An 18,984-nucleotide genomic window follows, 5' to 3' on the forward strand; every position below is an offset into this window, starting at 1 on the left:
CCCTTGTTCCTGTACCTACAAGTCTTTCCCTAATTTTTATATAGTATTTTATATAGTATTTTTTTAATATTTTATATAGTAATTTTTATTTTTATATATTTTCTTATTTTATATTTATATATTTATATTTTATATAGTAATTAAGTATTAATTAGTAGAGTTTAGAAAGTAGACTTATAGGTAGAGAACTCCTTGGTTAGTGGGATTTAGTACTGTAAAAATTAAAATTAATATTCAATACTTCAAGTATTATTTTAATACTATTTATTTATTAAAATCAACTTAGAGCAAAGGGCAAGTGACACCAGAGAAAGAAAAAGCTGCCCCTTCCTCCACACTGGTCTAAGTCAGAAATGACATAACAATGCACATCCAGGAAAAGGGAAAAGGGAATTGTGGGGATTGTAGTCCCCAGGGTTCAAGACTCCAATCAGTAGAGTACTCTGTCTTTGGGGGTTAAAATCAGATCTTCCCAGTTCCCTTCCCTTCCTTCCCTTAGCTTAAATAAAGTTAGTGGTATTTATTTATCTTGTGCTTATTATTCTATATACTATTTCACCATCCAGGATTAAATAACCTACTTGGCCTAGGAAGCAGGTTAATCCATCTGGCCAAGGCTTCCAGTTAATCCTTCACCATTTGAAAATTCTGCTTTTGTAAGTGATAACTGGCTATTACATGGGTATATTCACTCGGGTAGTCAACAAACATCATCCAATGCTGATGATAAATAAAGCGTCCTTTGGTTCATTGGCCATTATTTGAAGAGTCTTCTAATGTTTGCTTTAAACCTTGGCAACCAGGCCCAAATTCTAGCTTCTGGCAAAGCCATCCAGTGACATTGCCCTCCGAAACCCGCAGGACCTGTACTAGCAATTTGCCCACAGAGCACAGCCATATATGATATATGTACCTAGTGGACATCTTCAGGGTGCTGCATGCACACACACACACACACACACACACCCGGAGAGAGAGAGTCCAATAGAGATTTCAGCAGAGAAACCTGTTCAGTAGCCAGAGATTTTGGTTAACAATAGAGAATACAGAAATCTGACCCTGAATTCCAAGCCTATTTAGTACATTGACTTTTCTGGAACTCTGATGGATTTGCCCTGAACCATGATTTATTAGATAAGCTTTTTAAGCATTTATCATTTTCTTCTCCCTTTAGAATTAGAATAGGCAGAAAAGAGGCAAGAGAGGGAAAACAAATTAATTGGAAAATAAAATAAAAGTTAATTAAAAATAAAACTTGAGATATAGGACAGAGAAGGGAAAGGGGAGAAAAAATCTGTCCTGGAGGAGAAACAGGTGCCTGTAGTTCCAGAGGGTGCTTGAAGATCTTTAGGAAGTAACTACAGGCTGAGAGGCTGATCTGGGGGCAATGATGGAAAAGGGTGAAAGGAGAGCAAGAGAATGTAATAGTAAGAATGTCCTGGTTCCATGTCATATTGAGGTTGAGGTTGAGAAAGTGGTATGTTGGGTAAGTGAGTCCCCTGATAATGAAGAGATGGAGTAAGTCAGTATGTGCCAAGGTGGGACTTTAGAATTTTACCACAAAATAATTAGAGGGAGATATTGACCAGTACTATAATTCAATAAGATCAGAATATATGTGCATATATGTGTGTGATACATATGACATATATGCTACATATTTGTAGATATGCACATATTATAATTAAACTATGTGCAAATTCCTGACTTCCTCCTATATTTGGGTTCACCCCAGTGGGGTCACGGAGCATTGTGATTGTAGTGTGACAGTTTCAGATGAAATAGATGGGGTTTTTTGGACAGAAGGGAAGAAGAATATGTGTATGATGGTTGAGTTGAGGGGAAGGAAATGGGAAGAGTGGGAAGGAGGGGGATCCAGGTTGTCATCTATACTAGAACAAATTGACCAGACAGTTCATAAATCTCAAGTTCACTTTGGATTGGCTGAACAAATGGAGAAAACTGCTGCACTCAGTAACAGCCTCAAACTCTTGAGTCCTACTAAACAGCTAAGATGTGTAGCAAATGTGCCCAGAGATCTTTCACTGGGGTCTAGGTGACCACTTGTTTAGCATGTTATAGATTGATGATTCAGGGAAGGGTGGATTGAGGGACCTTTAAGCTTCTCTTTGACTTTTGTTACTGTTGTTGTTGAGGGACGTGGGGGGGAGAGGTCTCTGCAATTCCAGAGATGGGGTTAGATGACCAAAAAATAAAACTAAGTTATTCTCTGTCTTATCTGTATGCTATAGAAATAAAGGCAAAAATAATGATTTCTAACCCTTTGAAATTTGTCCTACCTATCCCTCCTCTGATCATCTCTCTTGACCATGCTGCTTTGTTCAGGAAGCCCTTCCTTAACATTCTAGATATACTCCTAACCAACAGTTTTCTGAATTCCTATCTTGTTAGGTTTTATGTGTTCCTTTCTAATTGTTCTCAAATGGTATCATTTGCTTAGCCCAGGACTCTGAATGTCACTATGACCTTTACCTTACTTTGTTGCTGAATTACTATAAGAATAATTTGTTTAATATCAATGACATAAAAAAGAAGTGTAGAATTTGGTCATAGAAGTACTTTAAAAATGTAACTTCAGGGGCAGCTGGGTAGCACAGTGGAAAGAGCATGACTGGAATTGGGAGAACCTGGGTTCAAATCTGGCCTTAGACACTTAAGCTGTGTGACCATGGGCAAGTCACTTAATCCCAATTAATGAGCTCTTACTGCTCTTCTGCATTGCAATCAATACTTAGTATTAATTCCAAGACAGAAAGTACAGTTTAAAAAAAATCTGACTTAATTATTTTTGTCACATTAAACCAACTGTAGTAGACTATGGGAAAAACCAATAACAACAATAATAACTTGAGTTCCAGTTCTGTTTCTATTACTTACTTTTAGTGTGATCTTGGAAAATTTTTGGAAAAAAATCTATGCCCTTCTGAGCTATAGTTTCCCTTTTCTGTATAACCAGGGGCTATACTAGATAATCTTAAAGTTTCTTCCAGTTCTAGCATTATGTGGTCCTAATTAATTCAGCTAGAAAAATCAGTCATAATGTTGGGAGAAAGGGGGAGGATTACAGGAAGAAAAACCTTTAAACCATATACATGAAGCTAAAGTCTTAAATCAGAAGCTGTCAGACTCGTGATGGCCAACAATATCCTGGGGAAATTATATCTCAGTATTTTAATAATCACTCTCTGTGGATTCAATGATTTATAATTGTTCTGTTCCAGGGCAGAATATAAATTTTATTATCATGCAATAAACAAGCTGTACAATTTTTCCTTCTCTGGGCAATGGATGTCTCCCTCTATTAAAATGCACAGATGGTTCAAATGACATGAAAAAAATCCTGGTGACACAGCTGACTGCACTCGAGGACTTCTCCAAATATTGAGAAATTTCTATTTAATAAATGTGTTGCTAATGTGTGCTCCAGTGCCCTTTAGATATCTCACCTCATTAATATGCTGTAAACATTTCACTACTGCATCAGGGCACAGAAAAACAAAGTTCTCCATTGAAATGTCCATCTGCATTGGCCCAGACCATTGAGAACCTGGAAATTCAGCCATCCCTGGGATGATGCAGGGGATAAGAAAGAGATGAGTGCCTCATGGGGAGTATCTAAGGCATTGGCAGATGTCTTAGAGTATGAGTCAGGAGAGAATGGTGATATGGAAATATCTGAAGTAAGCATCAAAATGTTCTGTTTGGTTTTTTTTGGCAGCTGAAGTTATTTAGTGGACCAGCTGTTTTCTCATTTATGTCTGCAGAGGAAAGAAAAGACTATCATTGGATTTAGGTTCATCTGATTATGAGGACTATGGGATATTAGAGTTGGGAAAGACCTTGGAGCTCATCTGGTCCACCTTTTCTCATTCTACACACAGGAAAACTCAGGCCCCCAAAGGCAAGGGGATTTGCCCAAATTCGAATGGTTAATAAACACAATAAAGTCTCTTACCATTAGAAGTTGTACTTCCTTTGAGCTCACCTAGAAGACATTCCAGGGGATTCGTGGTTTGTACTGTTTATAACCATTGTAAATCTAGTGAATGTTTCTCTACTCAAGTACACACAATGAAAATCTCTCATAAAGTCACATTCTATAGGTAATGTCTATATGAAAAAGAAGCATTCAAATATGCTTATCTTCCAACAAAATTCAGACCTTTCTTTCCAAGATGCTTTCTGCCTCCACATGCTAGCAGCTACTGGGAGCCCACAGCCCGGACAATGGTTTCGACAGGCCGGCTAAACCTTGTGAGGGTAGCCATCAGGTCATCGACCCCTGGTGAACCAGAGCTTTGCTCACCCAGCATGTGAAGACTGCTTCGGCGGAACAGGCAGAAGAAACCAATAAGAAGGTTCAACGGCTGAGAGGGCGACGCAGCAAAGCACTGTGGAGTGCTCAGGGCGTGTTGGAGCACAAAAGACAATACGGCCATCCAGTGCAGCTGAGTAAGCCTCCAGGGGTAACGACTTTTCGTGCCACTGGACCCAGGCTTCCAACGCCGAGAGAGTGGGACTGTCTCTGTGCATCGACTTTTCCACTTAAATCTCCTTCACGCACAAGTATCTTTGTGCACACTCATCTATCATAGATGAAAATGCACAAAGACAATCGTCATCCTCGGTTACTGAGAGACTATGACTACTACTACTACTCTGCCTCCACACACACACTTCTTCCATGCATTCCACTAATTTTCCTTACCCCGGTCTTCTATCCCCATCCATCTTGTCATACTCTCAGCACTTGGAGTCATAGCCTCCATTGCTTTATTATTTTCTACAGATAAAAATAGTTCCATGAAATAGATCCATTCTAACAAGGATAGGCCATGAAGAAAAATTCCGTGGAGTCAAGAGGAACTGGGTTCAAATTTGGCCTCAGACACTTCCTAGCTATGTGACTTTAAACAAGTCACTTAACCCTAGTTCCCTAGCCCTTACCACTCTTCTGTCTTAGAACCAATATTGAATACCAGTTCTTTGACAGACAATAGGAGTTTAAAGAAAGAAACGGAAAGAAAAGAAAAGAAAAGAAAAAAAAGAAAAAATGACATAGGTTGAACCCTTTTGAAAATGGGTGGGAAGGAAAGAGACTGATTTGCAGATTATCAGAAAACAAATAATAAGAAATTGTATTGACATGTAATCTGGAAAAAATTTAAAAAATTAAATATCCTTTTTTTACATATCAAAAGAAGAGAACATTGGGGTAGGTATTCATGTGAGATATTTTCTGTCCCAGTGGACCATAGCCCACTTGTTCCTTTGGGGAGTACTCTTTCCACTATAAGCAATGGGATTTGTAACAGTGATGAGGGGGCCCTTTTGCCAGATCAAAATTGATGAGCTTGGGTTTCACAGGATGCTCCACACTCAGTCTTTCTTTCCCCCATTAAAACTGTGAGCTCCTTGAGGGCAGGGACTTCATTCATCTTTCTTTATGTATTTAGTGCTAGGCAATGCCTAGAACATTCCAGATGCTTAATCATCACTATTGACTGATTGATTAACTGACTATTGGCTAGCTCCAATCAGGGATTTAAGGCAGGGAGCCTGAAGTTTTATAGCCAAATGGCACACATTTTGCAAGTCTAATTAGAACTTCATTTTCACTTGGTTCTTTAAGTTCAGAAATCTTCAATTTGCATTGTTTTATGAGGATGTGCCATACATGTACATTTTTGTTCCCTCTTCCTATGTGTGTGTTTGTTGCTTTTGCTCTTTATATATTAAGCTCTCCCTGTGGCACCAGTGCCTAGAATGATGATCTGAGCCCGGCAGATGATGACTGATTGACAGAACAGAGCATTTTCATTTGTCTTGACATTTGCCACATGATGTCAGTTTACTCTCAGCAACAGAACTAAGTCTGTCTTTCTCCATCTCACAAGGGAAAGCTCCTGCTAAGATAGAAGAAATGTCAGAAAAATCAAGAGAGCATTCTCATGATTATATCAAAAATGGTTTTCATGTCCATCAGTACTTTGGGCGAGGGAGCCCCGTAGGGAAAAAGCTCAGGGTGTAAATGGTGATTTCTTCATTTGGAACAGAGAGGATTGTAGGGGCAGAATGGAGATAGAAGGCAAAAGGAATACTAGATGCATAGATGAGTGCAAAAAAATATACTTTTGTAACTATAATAAATGAATCTCTTTCCTTCATGGAGTATACTCGTCTTTTTAGAACCGTACATATTTTATCTGAACTTTCTCAGCCCATGGAAATTGCAGTTAGCTGGATTCATGAAGGTCCCTGACATTCCACACATCAATATGGCAGGCTTCACAGAAATTACTCAGAGGGTTAGAAAAGAAAACTTATGCAAAACAGCCACATCCCTTCACAGGTGAACATATCTTCTTGGAACAAGAAAGACAGGAAAATAAAGATGAGAAAACAGCCCTAAAAAGGCACTGGAGAAAAGACCTTGACCCTGAGCTCTGCTAAGCTTGAGGTGAATGTGGCTAAATGAGCCATTACCAAAGGGAATATAAGTGATACCTGCTTCTTATTGAGCCCTAAGAATAGTTGCTTGCTAGCTATGGGACCTTGGACAAGTTCTTTAACATTTGTAGGTCTTGGGAAAGCTAAGTGGCACAATGAATTTTCATCACGCAGTTGGGACAACCTGGATTCAAATTGAGCCTCAGATACTTCCTAGCTGTGTGACTTTGGGTAAGTCACTTATCCCCAATAGCCTAGCTCTTGCTGCTTTTCTGTCCTAGAACTGATACTAAAATAGAATTTAAGGGTTAAAAAAAAATCCTAGACCTCAGTGATTTGATGCAGAATGGTTCCTTATTTTATTTACTTGCTTAGTGGGTTCCCCATTAATTATATTTTCTGGAAGGTTTGGGGCAAGGCATGAGTCCCAAATTCCAGGGAGAATTGGTTGAAATTGACTTTGAGATCAAAGGTCAGAGAGATTGGCAATATTCCCTTTGTGTACCTGTCACAGTTTTTTTTTTAAACCCTCACCTTCCATCTTAGAATCAATACTAAGTATTGGTTCAAAGGCAGAAGAGATGTAAGAACTAAGCAATGGGGGTTAAGTGACTTCCTCAGGGTCACACTGCTAAAAAGTATCTGAGAGCAGATTGGAATCCAGGACCTCCTTTCAATAGACCTGATTCTCAATCCACAGAGCCACCTCATTTTAGCACAAGAACTTTTCTTTCACTCTATAGTAGGAGTCATTGACATGGAGATGCCATCCTGGGGTATACAAGAAATTGATGTGTTTGCCACTTCTAAAATACACATTTCTGTTGCTTGCATTTTTTAACCTAAAAATTGACTGGATTTTTTTCTAAGATAATCAGTCTTGAACAGAGATTTTGTTTGGCATAGCATTTGAGGAAGAACTAGAAAAGGAATGACCAGCCAAATTGGGATATGAGTAAATAACTAAATGATTCTTAACACCTAGAAAAGAACTTAAGGAAGAGATAGCAGTATGAGTACAGGCGTTGAGTTGATTGATGATGATTCCCTTTATATTCAGTGTATATAAAGTATATAATAAAAAAACGAACACAACAAAGCATAAAGCCATTTGGAAAATGGTATACAATTTAAGGTAAAAATTTATATCCCATCATGACCAGACAATTACCAACATTACTCTTCACTTAATTTGATATTACTACAAACTGTCTAGTATTTAATGTTAATTCAGATATTAGAAATAAACAAGATGTAGAGTCTTGAGTCAGAGGACCTTATAGAATATTGAACTAAGTGACTTCCTTTTATAGAAAAAGGTCAAATGACTTGCACAGATTTACATAGAAAACAAATAGCAGTGGGCAGAAATTTCATTTGTATGTTCTATTTCCATGATTATGTTGTTACTTTTGTAAGTAATAAGAAATGTTTGAGAAAATCAAACTATCACATATATACCTATAATTGAAAATTTTTAAATATTGGATTTTCCATCAATTGAATCATCATATTGCAAAAATGCACAGGCAGAAAACTCATTTAGAATCTCTTTAACCTGGGAAATTGAGAATTAAGGAGCATAAAAATACAATAAGAATGTAATAAGAAACCAGAAAATTTAGTGAAAAGTAGACAGGCCCATGAATATATTAAGGAAAAAGGTAACAGGTAACAAAAGACAGATATATCCCTGAATAAAATAATTCCAGAGCAGTTGCATATAAAGCAGGTGAAATATAGCCAGGAGGAGACTCCATTTTCCTAATGACCTTAATTTTTTTTTTTAATTGTGGCTTTAGGCTCTTCTAGGGCAGTTGAAAAAATGCATTATTATAATATTATTACCAATCATTCTTGCTTCTTGAAATCAGGAAGGACATCAATAGGACTAGTTACTATTCCTAAAAATTTTGTTAATAAAAGGAATATTTCCCTTCTATTCTGCTCTGTCACATCCCCTAATTGAGTGGGATTTTGTTTTCTGTAGCACAAGCCTTTTTACCTCAAAATGCAAGGTTCTCCCCAATTGTCAGGATGTGGTCAATAATCTGAAAGCAGCTGGGAATGAGGGGAATGCATTAGCCTATCTCCTTCCAAAGATGGAGAGTATCAGCATGGCTTCTTCCTCTTGGTGTTTGATTCTGCAGCCTGGGTTATCTTACTGAAAGGTGGGAATAATGGCAGGAAAGAAATATTGCTACATTCATCTCCCTTCTCTTAAACTCTCCAAACCAAAAGTGACTTCCCTCTCTTCTTTGTTTTCCCATTTTCTCTCATTCATATCTCTTTCACTCCTTTGTCATATACTTTATCATAGTTATATGTCCCCAGGTCTTATCTTTCCTATTAGACTGCAAACTCCCTCTTCCTCATAGATCCCATAGTCCTTTGTACCTCATAGGTATTTAATAAATACTTGTTGAATATATGAATTTGTAAACCTTAAATTACCATGTAAATATGAATAAATATAAATGAATAAATTTATTACCACTAAAAATAGGGAAATCATCTCAGAGTGTATGAAAGCTAGAGAAAGGGATTGTATCTGGGAAGATGTTCTACCTCCATGCACCTGACATTTCTTTTCTATTTCTTTTGAGGAAATTAACACATTATATTCTATATGACCTAGAAAAATTCATGAGCAAAGATATTATCTCATACTGTTTCTGTTTACAAAATTACCAGACAACATTTCTTTATCAAGTCCTCTGTTTGCCAGGTATTTTACTAGGTACTGAGCATTAAAAACCAAATAGTTCCTGCTCTCAGGGAGCTTACATTCTACATAGGTTTTGAGTGATTATATATATATATATATATTTATATATATATATATATATATATATATATATATATATATATATATATATAACCCAGTGAAAATGCTTGTCAGCTCCAGGAAGGGAGAGGGAAGAGGGGAAGGAGACAACAAAAATCATGCATCCATGGAAAAAATTAGAAAAGAAAAGAAGAAACTCTAAAAGAAAAGAAGAAGAAAAGAAGGATTCTAAGAGGCAAAGAAGAAAAGAGAATGCATTTCAAGTGGTTAGGACAACTTGTGCTACTAAACTGAAGTGGGAGAAGGTTGGAAGGTAGAAATATTGTAGTGAACATAGAGTACATAAAGGAGAGTAATATGAAATAAGGCTTGATCCAGATTCTGGAGGATCACAAAAGTCAAAATAAGAAATTCAAATTTTATCCAAGCAGCAAGTCGGAGCTATTCAAGACTTATGAACAGAAGAGTGACACAGATAGACATGGTGATGTGTCTTTCAGTACCAGAAAATGTTATCATTACAGAAATGTCACAAAGATATGAGAAGATGGGAGGAAATCCACATGGTATGTTGTGAGGGGTTGTAGGAAATAGCTTCTACCATTCTCTATATACCTTTTATGACCAAAATTATCTCTCTAACTGAGCCCTCTAATTCCATCATTAGGTTTTGGTTAAGATAACTGCACAGTCTATTTAATTTATTTGACATATTTCCCATTAAATAGCCATCCTTAAAATCCTTAAAAAGCCAATCTTAAAACCTACTATATGTCTATCATCAGAGATCCTTATCCTATCCTAACAGTTTCCTCAGCTGTTAAATGAAAGGATGAAGTTAGTTGATCTCTACGGGCTTTCCATTCTGAAATTTCAGAACATATGTTATGTCTTTTTCTTTTTTTCTGAGAAAACACCTTTGTTGTTCTGACCTACTTAACTGATATAAAAATACTTTTCCTAATGAACTATTTGATCATTAGTGAGGAAAGAATACAATATATTACTAAGAAAAGGAAACAAAAGTTAACTGCTTGGTTATCAGAGCATAATGAAATGACATCTACATGAATTACTGTGTAATTTCTATCGGTTCCAAAGATGCTATCAAATGAATGAGGCGTCATAATCATTAAACATTACACATCTTACATAGCTAAATAAGCTTACCAGAGTTGATTAAATCAGTAAAGCAAAAGAACCATGGAATTATCCAATGAGTACCAATATTGAAGCACAATCTTTTCCTTCTCTTCCTTCTGTCTTCCTCTGAATGACTTCTTTGCATTTTTTAAATCAGACTTGTGCCATTCAGTTAAAGTTACCAAATTTTCTTAAGTGTCTTACTATGTGCCAGGCTCTGTGCAAGCTTTTAATTTTGGAAAGCAGGTTTGGGGGTTAGAAAAAAGAAACAAAATAGTCCTTGATCTCAAGAAGCTTACAGTCTATTAGAGGAATGCATACATACACAAATAAGGAAGTAGTAAACCTATATGAAGTAAATTAAAAAGTAGTTTCTGGGAGAAACAGCATAACAATTGAGAGGAATAAGGAGGTGGTATTTATGCTGAGAAATGAAGGAAACAGATGGTTCCAAGACCAGAGGAGAGGATAAGAATTTTCTAGGTGGTTTATCTTGTGTAAAAGCAGAAAGGAAGTAGATGCACAGAGAACAGTAAATAAGTCACTTTGGAACAAGAGTATTTCAGGAAAAATAATGTAGAATCAGTCTGGAAGACAGATTGGAGCCTAATGGCAAAAGGCTTTAAATGCCAACAAGAGAAGTTTGTATTTTATTCTATTGGTTAAATAGACAGTCATTGAAGTTTCTAGGGCAGGTATAGCTGTATTTTAGGAATATCAAGTTGGCAGTGGCATGGAGGATAGATGAGGAAGCAAGGATACTTGAGATGGGGGGATCAATGAGGTACCTATTATAATAGCCCAGGAAAGAGGCAATGAGGACTTGAATGGTGGCCATATCAGCAGAGGAAAGGGAACAGGGAAAGTAGAACCAACAAAATTTGCCAACTAACTAGATGTGAGTCGTGGTATTGAAGAAAAGTGAAGAGTCAAAGATTATTCTGAGGTTATGAACATCATTGACTAGAAGGATGACAGAGTCTTTGACAGAAACAGAGAAGTTGGTGCAGGAGTATATTTAGGATGAAATGTGATGTTGGTCTTGGTTATATTGCTTTTGTGATATTTATGGGGAATTCAAGCAAAGATATTCATCAGGACTTTATAGCAGATGTGCAGTGAAGGCTAAATATGAAGGTTTGTGAGTTATTTTCATAGAGGTAATAGTTGAATCTGAAGGTACTGATGGAGAAAGAGGAGATCCCAAGACAAAATATGTATTAATGCAGATAGAATGGAGCATGAATGATGATCCTACCAAAGAGATGGATAAAGAACAGGCAGATGAGAAGAAAGACAGGGAGAAAAGCAGTATCATAGTAACCAGTGGAAACTCTACTCAATGCCCTTTGCTGGATATCCATCTAGGAAACTTTCAGTAACTGAAGGTATTCCATGAGGCTCTACTGTGGGCCCTCTTCTCTTCTTCCTCTATACTACTTCACTTGGTGATCTCATCAGTTCCCATGGATTTAATTATACTCTCTATACTGATGATTCTCATCTAATCTATCCAGCCTTAATCTCTCTGCTGACCTCTAGTCTTACATTTCCAAATGCTTTTCAGACACATTGAACTGGATGTCCAATAGACATCTTAAACTCAGCATGTCCAAAACTAAACTCATTACCTTTCCCTTTTAACTCTCTCCCCTTCCAAATTCCCCTGTTACTACTGCTAAGGGCACCACCATCTTCCCAGTGTCCTGGCTTGCAACCTAAATATCATCCTTGGTTTTCATTGTCTTTCACATTCCATATCTAATCTGCCAACTTCATCTTTGCAATAGTTCTTGAATGAATATGCCGCCTTCTCTCTTTTGACTTTACCATCACTCTAGTATAAGTTCTCATCACCTCCTGCCTGGATTATTGCAATAACCTGCTGTTAGGGCTGTCTGCCACAAGTTCCTCCCCTCTCTAGATCATTCTCTATTCAGCCTCCAAAGTGGTTTTTCCAGAGAACAGATTCAACCATGTCACACCTATCCTGACTCAATAAATTCCAGTGCCTTTCGCCTCTAGCACCAAATACAAAGTCTTCTGTTTGGCATTCAAACTCCTTTACAAACTAACCCCTACCCTACCTTTCCAGTATCCTCACATGTTACTCTCCTGCCTTTTCTGGTACTCCTTTATCCAGTAGCATTAGCCACTGGGCTTTTCCATGAACAAGACAAGCCATTCCATCTCTCACTTTCTGACATTTTCTCTGGCTGTCCCACATGCCTGGAAGATGTTTCCTCTTCATCTTTGCTTCCTACCTTCCTTAGTTTCCTTCAGACCTCAACTAAATCCTGTGTTCTGTGGGAAGCCTGTCCTAATCCCTTTTAATTCTAGTATTTTCCCTGTTAAACATTTCCTATTTATCTTGTATTTGATATTTTTATACACATTTATTTGTTGTCACCCCAATTAGATTGTGAATGCCTTAAGGGCAGAGAGTATTTTTTGTCTCTTTTTGTATCCCCAGCACTTAGCACAGTATCTGACATAGAGAAGGCACTTAAAGAAAATCATGCTATGAATGCCACAAAACCAATAATCCCATCCTAGTGTGAGCCTAGATTAACAACCTATCTTGAGATAGTGAGATGATAAAAGGTGAAGACCAAATATGTAGGTTTGTAAGTTATTTTCATAGAGGTGAAAGTTGAACCAGCAGGAACTTTAAACAGAAGGGCTACCTTGTCCCTCTACAAAATATCTCTCTTTCTATTTAGTGTCATCTCTCCTGGAACCTCATTTCCAACACCATCACCAATTCCAGGTATTCTCAACATTACTAGAGAATCAAAATATTGTAAGCCTTTCATAACATATGTGTTCCAGTCTCTTTGAGACCAAAGGTCTGCTCAGTCTCTTCCTGAACATCTCTAGAAGGTCCTGTAGACAGGACTATAGGACCTGGTCTCCTTCCATCACCTTAGATGAATGAGAGTCATTTGTTAAATTATTCCATCAGTATAATGCTGCCTACACAACAGGGGATAGAGAAGTACAGGTTCACTTCTCAGAACAGTTAAGAAGGACCAGTTCACACCCTGAAGCCAGACCATGTGGCTGAATTCTATCTCTGAAAGACCCCCAAAACAGAGAATGGGTGATGAGATCTTAGGTTAGCACAGATTGGGACTGAGACTTCCGGTTAATGTCAGGGGTGGGATTAAGATCCTTCGTGACCAGATGTGACCATAACATTTCAAACTACTTACCCATATCTGTAGCTTGATCCTCTTTTCGTTTTTGAAGACAGTTTTTACTTTGAAGTCAATGCCAACAGTACTGACAAACGCAGATGTGAATGAGTCATCTGCGTAACGGAAGAGGAAAGAAGTTTTCCCCACACTGCTGTTTCCAATGATGAGCAGTTTGAACATGTAATCAAAGTTCTGGTCTGAGGTATCCTTCTGGCCATACCTGGAGTCCTGGGCAGAGGCCATCTGTGATTTAAAACAAAAGAAGCTGTGAATGGTTTCTTAGAGGACAAAAAAACATAATAGTAAACTCTTCATTGGCCTCCCCAGCAATAAGCAGCAGACCACACAGAAGGCAGGCTAAGAGGTACCCCTATGTCTCAAAGATGCTGTCTCCATGGCGATAATCCCTCAGTCTATCAGAAAACAGCAAAATTTTGAGATTTTCCCCCCAGCTGTGTTAGGAGTTTTTTACTGCTCAGTGTATGGAAATCATCAGCTCACTGTGGCCATACCTACCTCATTCACATGAAAAGCATGAATTTTCCAAGCCCCATAAAACATGTAGACATAGAATCCAGGTAACGCCACCTTCCAACATCTCTACAGCTGTTAATTTTTTTCCTGAATTATTTGGATAATGACTTCCACTCACCCTTCATTTCACTTGCATAGCCAGAAGCATATCAGTAATATTGATTGGTTGGTTGGGTTTTATCCTTCTTGCTTGAAGAGGACCAAAATGATATCGCTATGTTGGAATCAATGTACAGCATGTCTGACTATGACAATCAATACAAGCTCAGCAGGCTCTACCACAGATCGGGCACAAATAGCTAATATGAACATTTCAGATGGAGATGTTTCTAAATTGGAAGATCTCATATTTCTTTTGAGCTACTGAAATTCTATTTTGCTCAAAGAACACAGTGCCTTCTTTGATGTGGGCACTATTTGAGCAAACAAACATTTACATTAAAACACTGTCATCAAATTAGAGCTGGAAGAAAGCTTTGAAGTCAATGGGTCCAACCTTCCCCTATCCATAAAAAAGAATCTTACTTTCTATCTCAGTAACAATTGATTCTAAGACTGAAGGGCAAGGGTTAGGCACACAGGGTTAAATGACTTGTCCAGGGTCACACATCTAAGAAATGTTTGAGGCTAGATTTGAACCTAGGTCCTCCCAACCCCAGGTCTGCCTCTCTATTTACTGTGCTACCTAGATCTCCACCCCCTAACCAACTGATAAGTTTGTCAATAAAGGGCAGGAGCGGGCTTAAGATTCTTGATATCCAGATCTAACCACAAAGGAATATTCCTTTACCATTGATGACAGATTTGTTGGAGGCAAGGTTTGTGGCAAACTATAATATTCTATATGGTTTCTCTTCCTGAAGATAAAAGTTTCTCATACCAAACTAATGAAAAATGCCTCCAGTCCTAATATCTGCCAAATGTACCCAGGTTGTGTAGAGAAGTTTCTAATAAATATTTTTAAAAATCCATTCTTCTCAGTTTTTAGATTGATCTTTCACAAGCCCCTAAAACAATCTTCTTAAAGAAAATATAACATATTGGGTGATGCTGTACTTTCCTACACTCCTGGCCCCATTATCAACCCCATTCCATATTCTGTCAGGTTAGGGGTCCATGGAGAATATCTTTAGGCATTTTTGAAGAAAGGGTCAGACCTTGCCTCAGTCCCTGCCTCAATGCAGAAAGGCTCCTTATTCTCAGAAAATTAGAAAATTATAATTCTGTCTATAATGGCTTGGCCAAAGCTGGGACACTATACTACTAATTTCTTTACATAATACTCCTGAAAATCTTGCAATCTGTCATGATTTCAGTAGAGAAAGCCATAAATGTATACATGTATGCAGAGGACAATATTCTCCACACAAAACCTAATAAATTCCAGCTGTGTGATTGTATGTTTGTGTATAGGTCCATTCAAAATAGGTATTTTTTTAAATCTTTTTCCTTTCACCTTAGAATTAATTCTCTGTATTGGTTCCAAGACAGGAGAGTGATTAGGGCTAAGCAATGGAGGTTAAATGATTTTCCCAAGATCACATGGCTAGGAAGTATCTGAGACTAGGTTTGAACTTCTAACTGTCTGTAGCCCTGGATCTCAATCATTCCTGTCAGAGAAGAAGCATTGACAATTTAGAGCAGTTGAAGAGCTGTGGACATTGGTCAATCCCATTTATTCCTGGGCATTTTTTCTATTGTTTTTCTTGTTTATTTCATTATTCATTCAATATTTTTATGAAGATTATGCATTATATGAGCAGAACATCATGCTATATATATAGTAGAGGAAATATAAATTCAGAACATAACTACAAGTATAAGATAAATTCATTAGAAATTTATGAAAAAGGTTTATATGAAGAACAAGGCATTATAGTCACTGAGGGGAAAAAAACAAACAGGGATAAGGTATTTCTTCATGAATGAGGTGGCTTTTAAAGAGTAGTTAGAGGGGCAGCTGGGTAGCTCAGTGGATTGAGAGCCAGTCCTAGAGACGGGAAGTTCTAGGTTCAAATCTGGCCTCAGACACTTCCCAGCTGTGTGACCCTGGGCAAGTCACTTGACCCCCATTGCCTACCCTTACCACTCTTCTGCCTTGGAGCCAATACACGGTGTTGACTCCAAGATGGAAGGTAAGGGTTTAAAAAAAAAAGAGTGGTTAGAAATTAAAGAGATAAACAAAGAAAAGGAAGGCTTCCCAGGCATGAAGGACAAAATGAGAAAAGGCAGGCAATGAAGAAAGTACAAGGCATAACCAGAGGATAACAAATAGTTTAGTTTGAGTTTTAGTAGAGTGAATGGAGGGGAATAATGGGAGGCAAGCCTGGGAAGGTATAATATTGTCTAATTGTTGAGGGTCTCAACTTTCATACAAAGGCATCTGAATGTTATTCAGTAACCATTAATGAGTCATTGAAGGTTTTTATTTTTTTGGAGGGATGCATAATTGTAGTCGTGATCACATCAGTGCATAAAGGAGATTAATTATATACTCTATATGCTCTATTTGATCATATGATGAATCTGCTTTCAGAGAAATGGACATTCTCTTCAGTCATGCTGAGAGCAACCTATCTATGCTTCCTCATTTTGTATAGTCCTGCCTATGCCTTTCCATGAATCCTTCTATGGGGCATCATCCAATATTCTCTTTTGTAAAATTTTTTTCAAATAATCTCAAATGTACTCCCTCCTCATTTTCACTTCTTAGAATACCTAGTTCCCTCAAGATCTTTCTTGAATGCTTCCCTCTACATGAAGGCTTTCTTGATTCTTCCCTACCCCTGCCACCAGTTTTAGGGCCTCCTCCAACCCTCACCACCTTCCTATTATCTTGCACTTATTTTGTTTCTGTTGTATATATTCTTTTGTCTTTGTATACCCTGTGACTAGAACAAAACTTTGCACCAGTGATGTGAAACTTAAATAGAAACACTAGCCATTATACATCAGTACATATATTGACTTAAAAAACATGTATTAATATTATCTATGCTTTATTTTTAAATTTTATTTTTGTTCAATATTTCCCAGTTATATTTTAGTCCCTTCCCCTAATATTTTTCTCCCCATGTTCAATACTTCTATTATAAAATGCAGGAGGCACTTAATAAATACTTGTTGAATCATATCCACATATAATGATAGAAGATACTTTACCACATTTTATTTCTTAATTGAATATATTTCCTCAGTAGATAAATGCATGATTATTATTTTTCTTTCAAAAGAATCTAACTTTAGGAATATAATCAATGTTTGAGGCAGCCTAGGTTCAGACCAATACAGTGTAATTCTTAATCAACTCAACCAGAAATAGTGCTTCATTTGAAAAAAAGAAAAGGTTCAGAATAATGGAAGAAAAGCTGCTTCAAAAGTAAGCTAAAAGCATTAGAGAATAAGGCAGCCCTAGTTTCTCAGGGATATAAAAGTAAAGAAATTTGACAGCATTGACTATCAAAGGGGTTTGTAGGTAATAGCAATTTAATTTGACAACTCTATGGTTCAAAAAATGGACCAAGGATTAAATCATCCCTTCATCTACACATAAAACCTTCAGAGTGCCCTGTAAAAACAATTAAATTTGAAAATTAAGTTTGAAAATAAAAGCAGACATTTCTCGTGATTATTACTGAAGTGACAGAGGTAGCTCTCTTGCTGTAGAAGTAAATATCCTAAAAAAACTACCATTCAAACCTCCCAGATAGAAGTGATATTTTCAAACAATCTTTAGATGAATGGAAACACTAGTACCTGGTATTTTCAAACATCTGCCAAATGATGTCACATTGACTCCAGTCTGTGTCTCCCTCTTGTGAATAAACCTTTTTCTATAAGTTTTGGTATTGGGCAGCATTTCTGCTATTAGATTGTTTGTTTTTCTCAGACTCTGACTGGAGATCCACATCTAAGTGTACTCCTGTGCTTTTGGCCAGGAGCTGGCTCCTCAGATTCCTAGTAAAGCAAATGACCCCTTGTTGATGTGCCATTCCTATAGATACATCTCTAGCATCTCCTCCCCCTCTCTTCTCCAAGGGAGAATTCAATCTCTGCCAGGAGGGGAAGCAGAAAGTTGGAGCTAGGAGTTGCTCTCCTCTGAGACAGGTTGTACTGGACTAAAATGATATTCATCTTCTCCCTTACATATTATTAATCTGGGAATTGTAGTTTTTCAAGTTAAGCTCCTGATTGCTTTTTTAAAGTGGAAGGGATACATTAGCCTCTCTATCCAGAACACTTGACTTCTCATCAAAAGCCAGTTCCACAATGAACACACATAGCAAATAGCAGAGAAACCCATTTATTCAAATCAACAGTAAAGCAGAAATCAGAGAAGGTATACATGTACATATATGAAACAAGATGCCAAATGATAAAGATTGAAGGAATTTTCCCATCAAGAGTGATACATCTCAGCTCAGTTCACCAAAGAAGAGAACTCACAAAAGTCTCTAGTACAACAAGCTGGAAATGGTGACATGATCCAGGTTCTACATGCCAACTTCTTGCAGATCCCAGAGTCTTTCTCTTTTCAGCAACAAGAAGTAGAATTGGCATTGTCCATCTTTTCTCTTAAAGTTAGAAGCCAGATGATACTCAAGAGCTCTTATCAACTCTGCCCCATTGTTCATGCAGGAAAAGGGCAATGGTCTCTACCAATAAGAAGAGTTCCATATCAATGGACCCTGTAGCTTGGGTTATAAAGCTTTACTGTAAACCTGGATGTGATGCCATGTTGAGTCCATGGTTGAATGGTCCATGGTTGAGTGGTGGTAGTTCTGAGTTCTAATTAGTAATAGTAATAGTAATTAGTATTATTAATTAATAATAATCTAATCACTTGGT

The 18,984-nt window shown here is 37.4% G+C and overlaps 1 protein-coding gene across 3 annotated transcripts in view; it reads right to left on the bottom strand.

The window, feature by feature from the left end:
• The window catches only part of RAB3C (RAB3C, member RAS oncogene family), a 350,176-nt gene that overhangs the window by 316,209 nt on the left and 14,983 nt on the right, over nucleotides 1-18,984 (bottom strand). For all 3 annotated transcript variants that reach the window (XM_056824878.1, XM_007486358.2, XM_001365986.4), the window contains one exon: nucleotides 13,618-13,845. In XM_056824878.1, coding sequence (XP_056680856.1) covers nucleotides 13,618-13,845 — 228 coding nt within the window. The remainder of the gene's footprint in view (nucleotides 1-13,617; nucleotides 13,846-18,984) is intronic.

Source organism: Monodelphis domestica, chromosome 3 (assembly GCF_027887165.1).
Source record: "Monodelphis domestica isolate mMonDom1 chromosome 3, mMonDom1.pri, whole genome shotgun sequence".
NCBI classification, from domain to species: Eukaryota; Metazoa; Chordata; class Mammalia; order Didelphimorphia; family Didelphidae; genus Monodelphis; species Monodelphis domestica.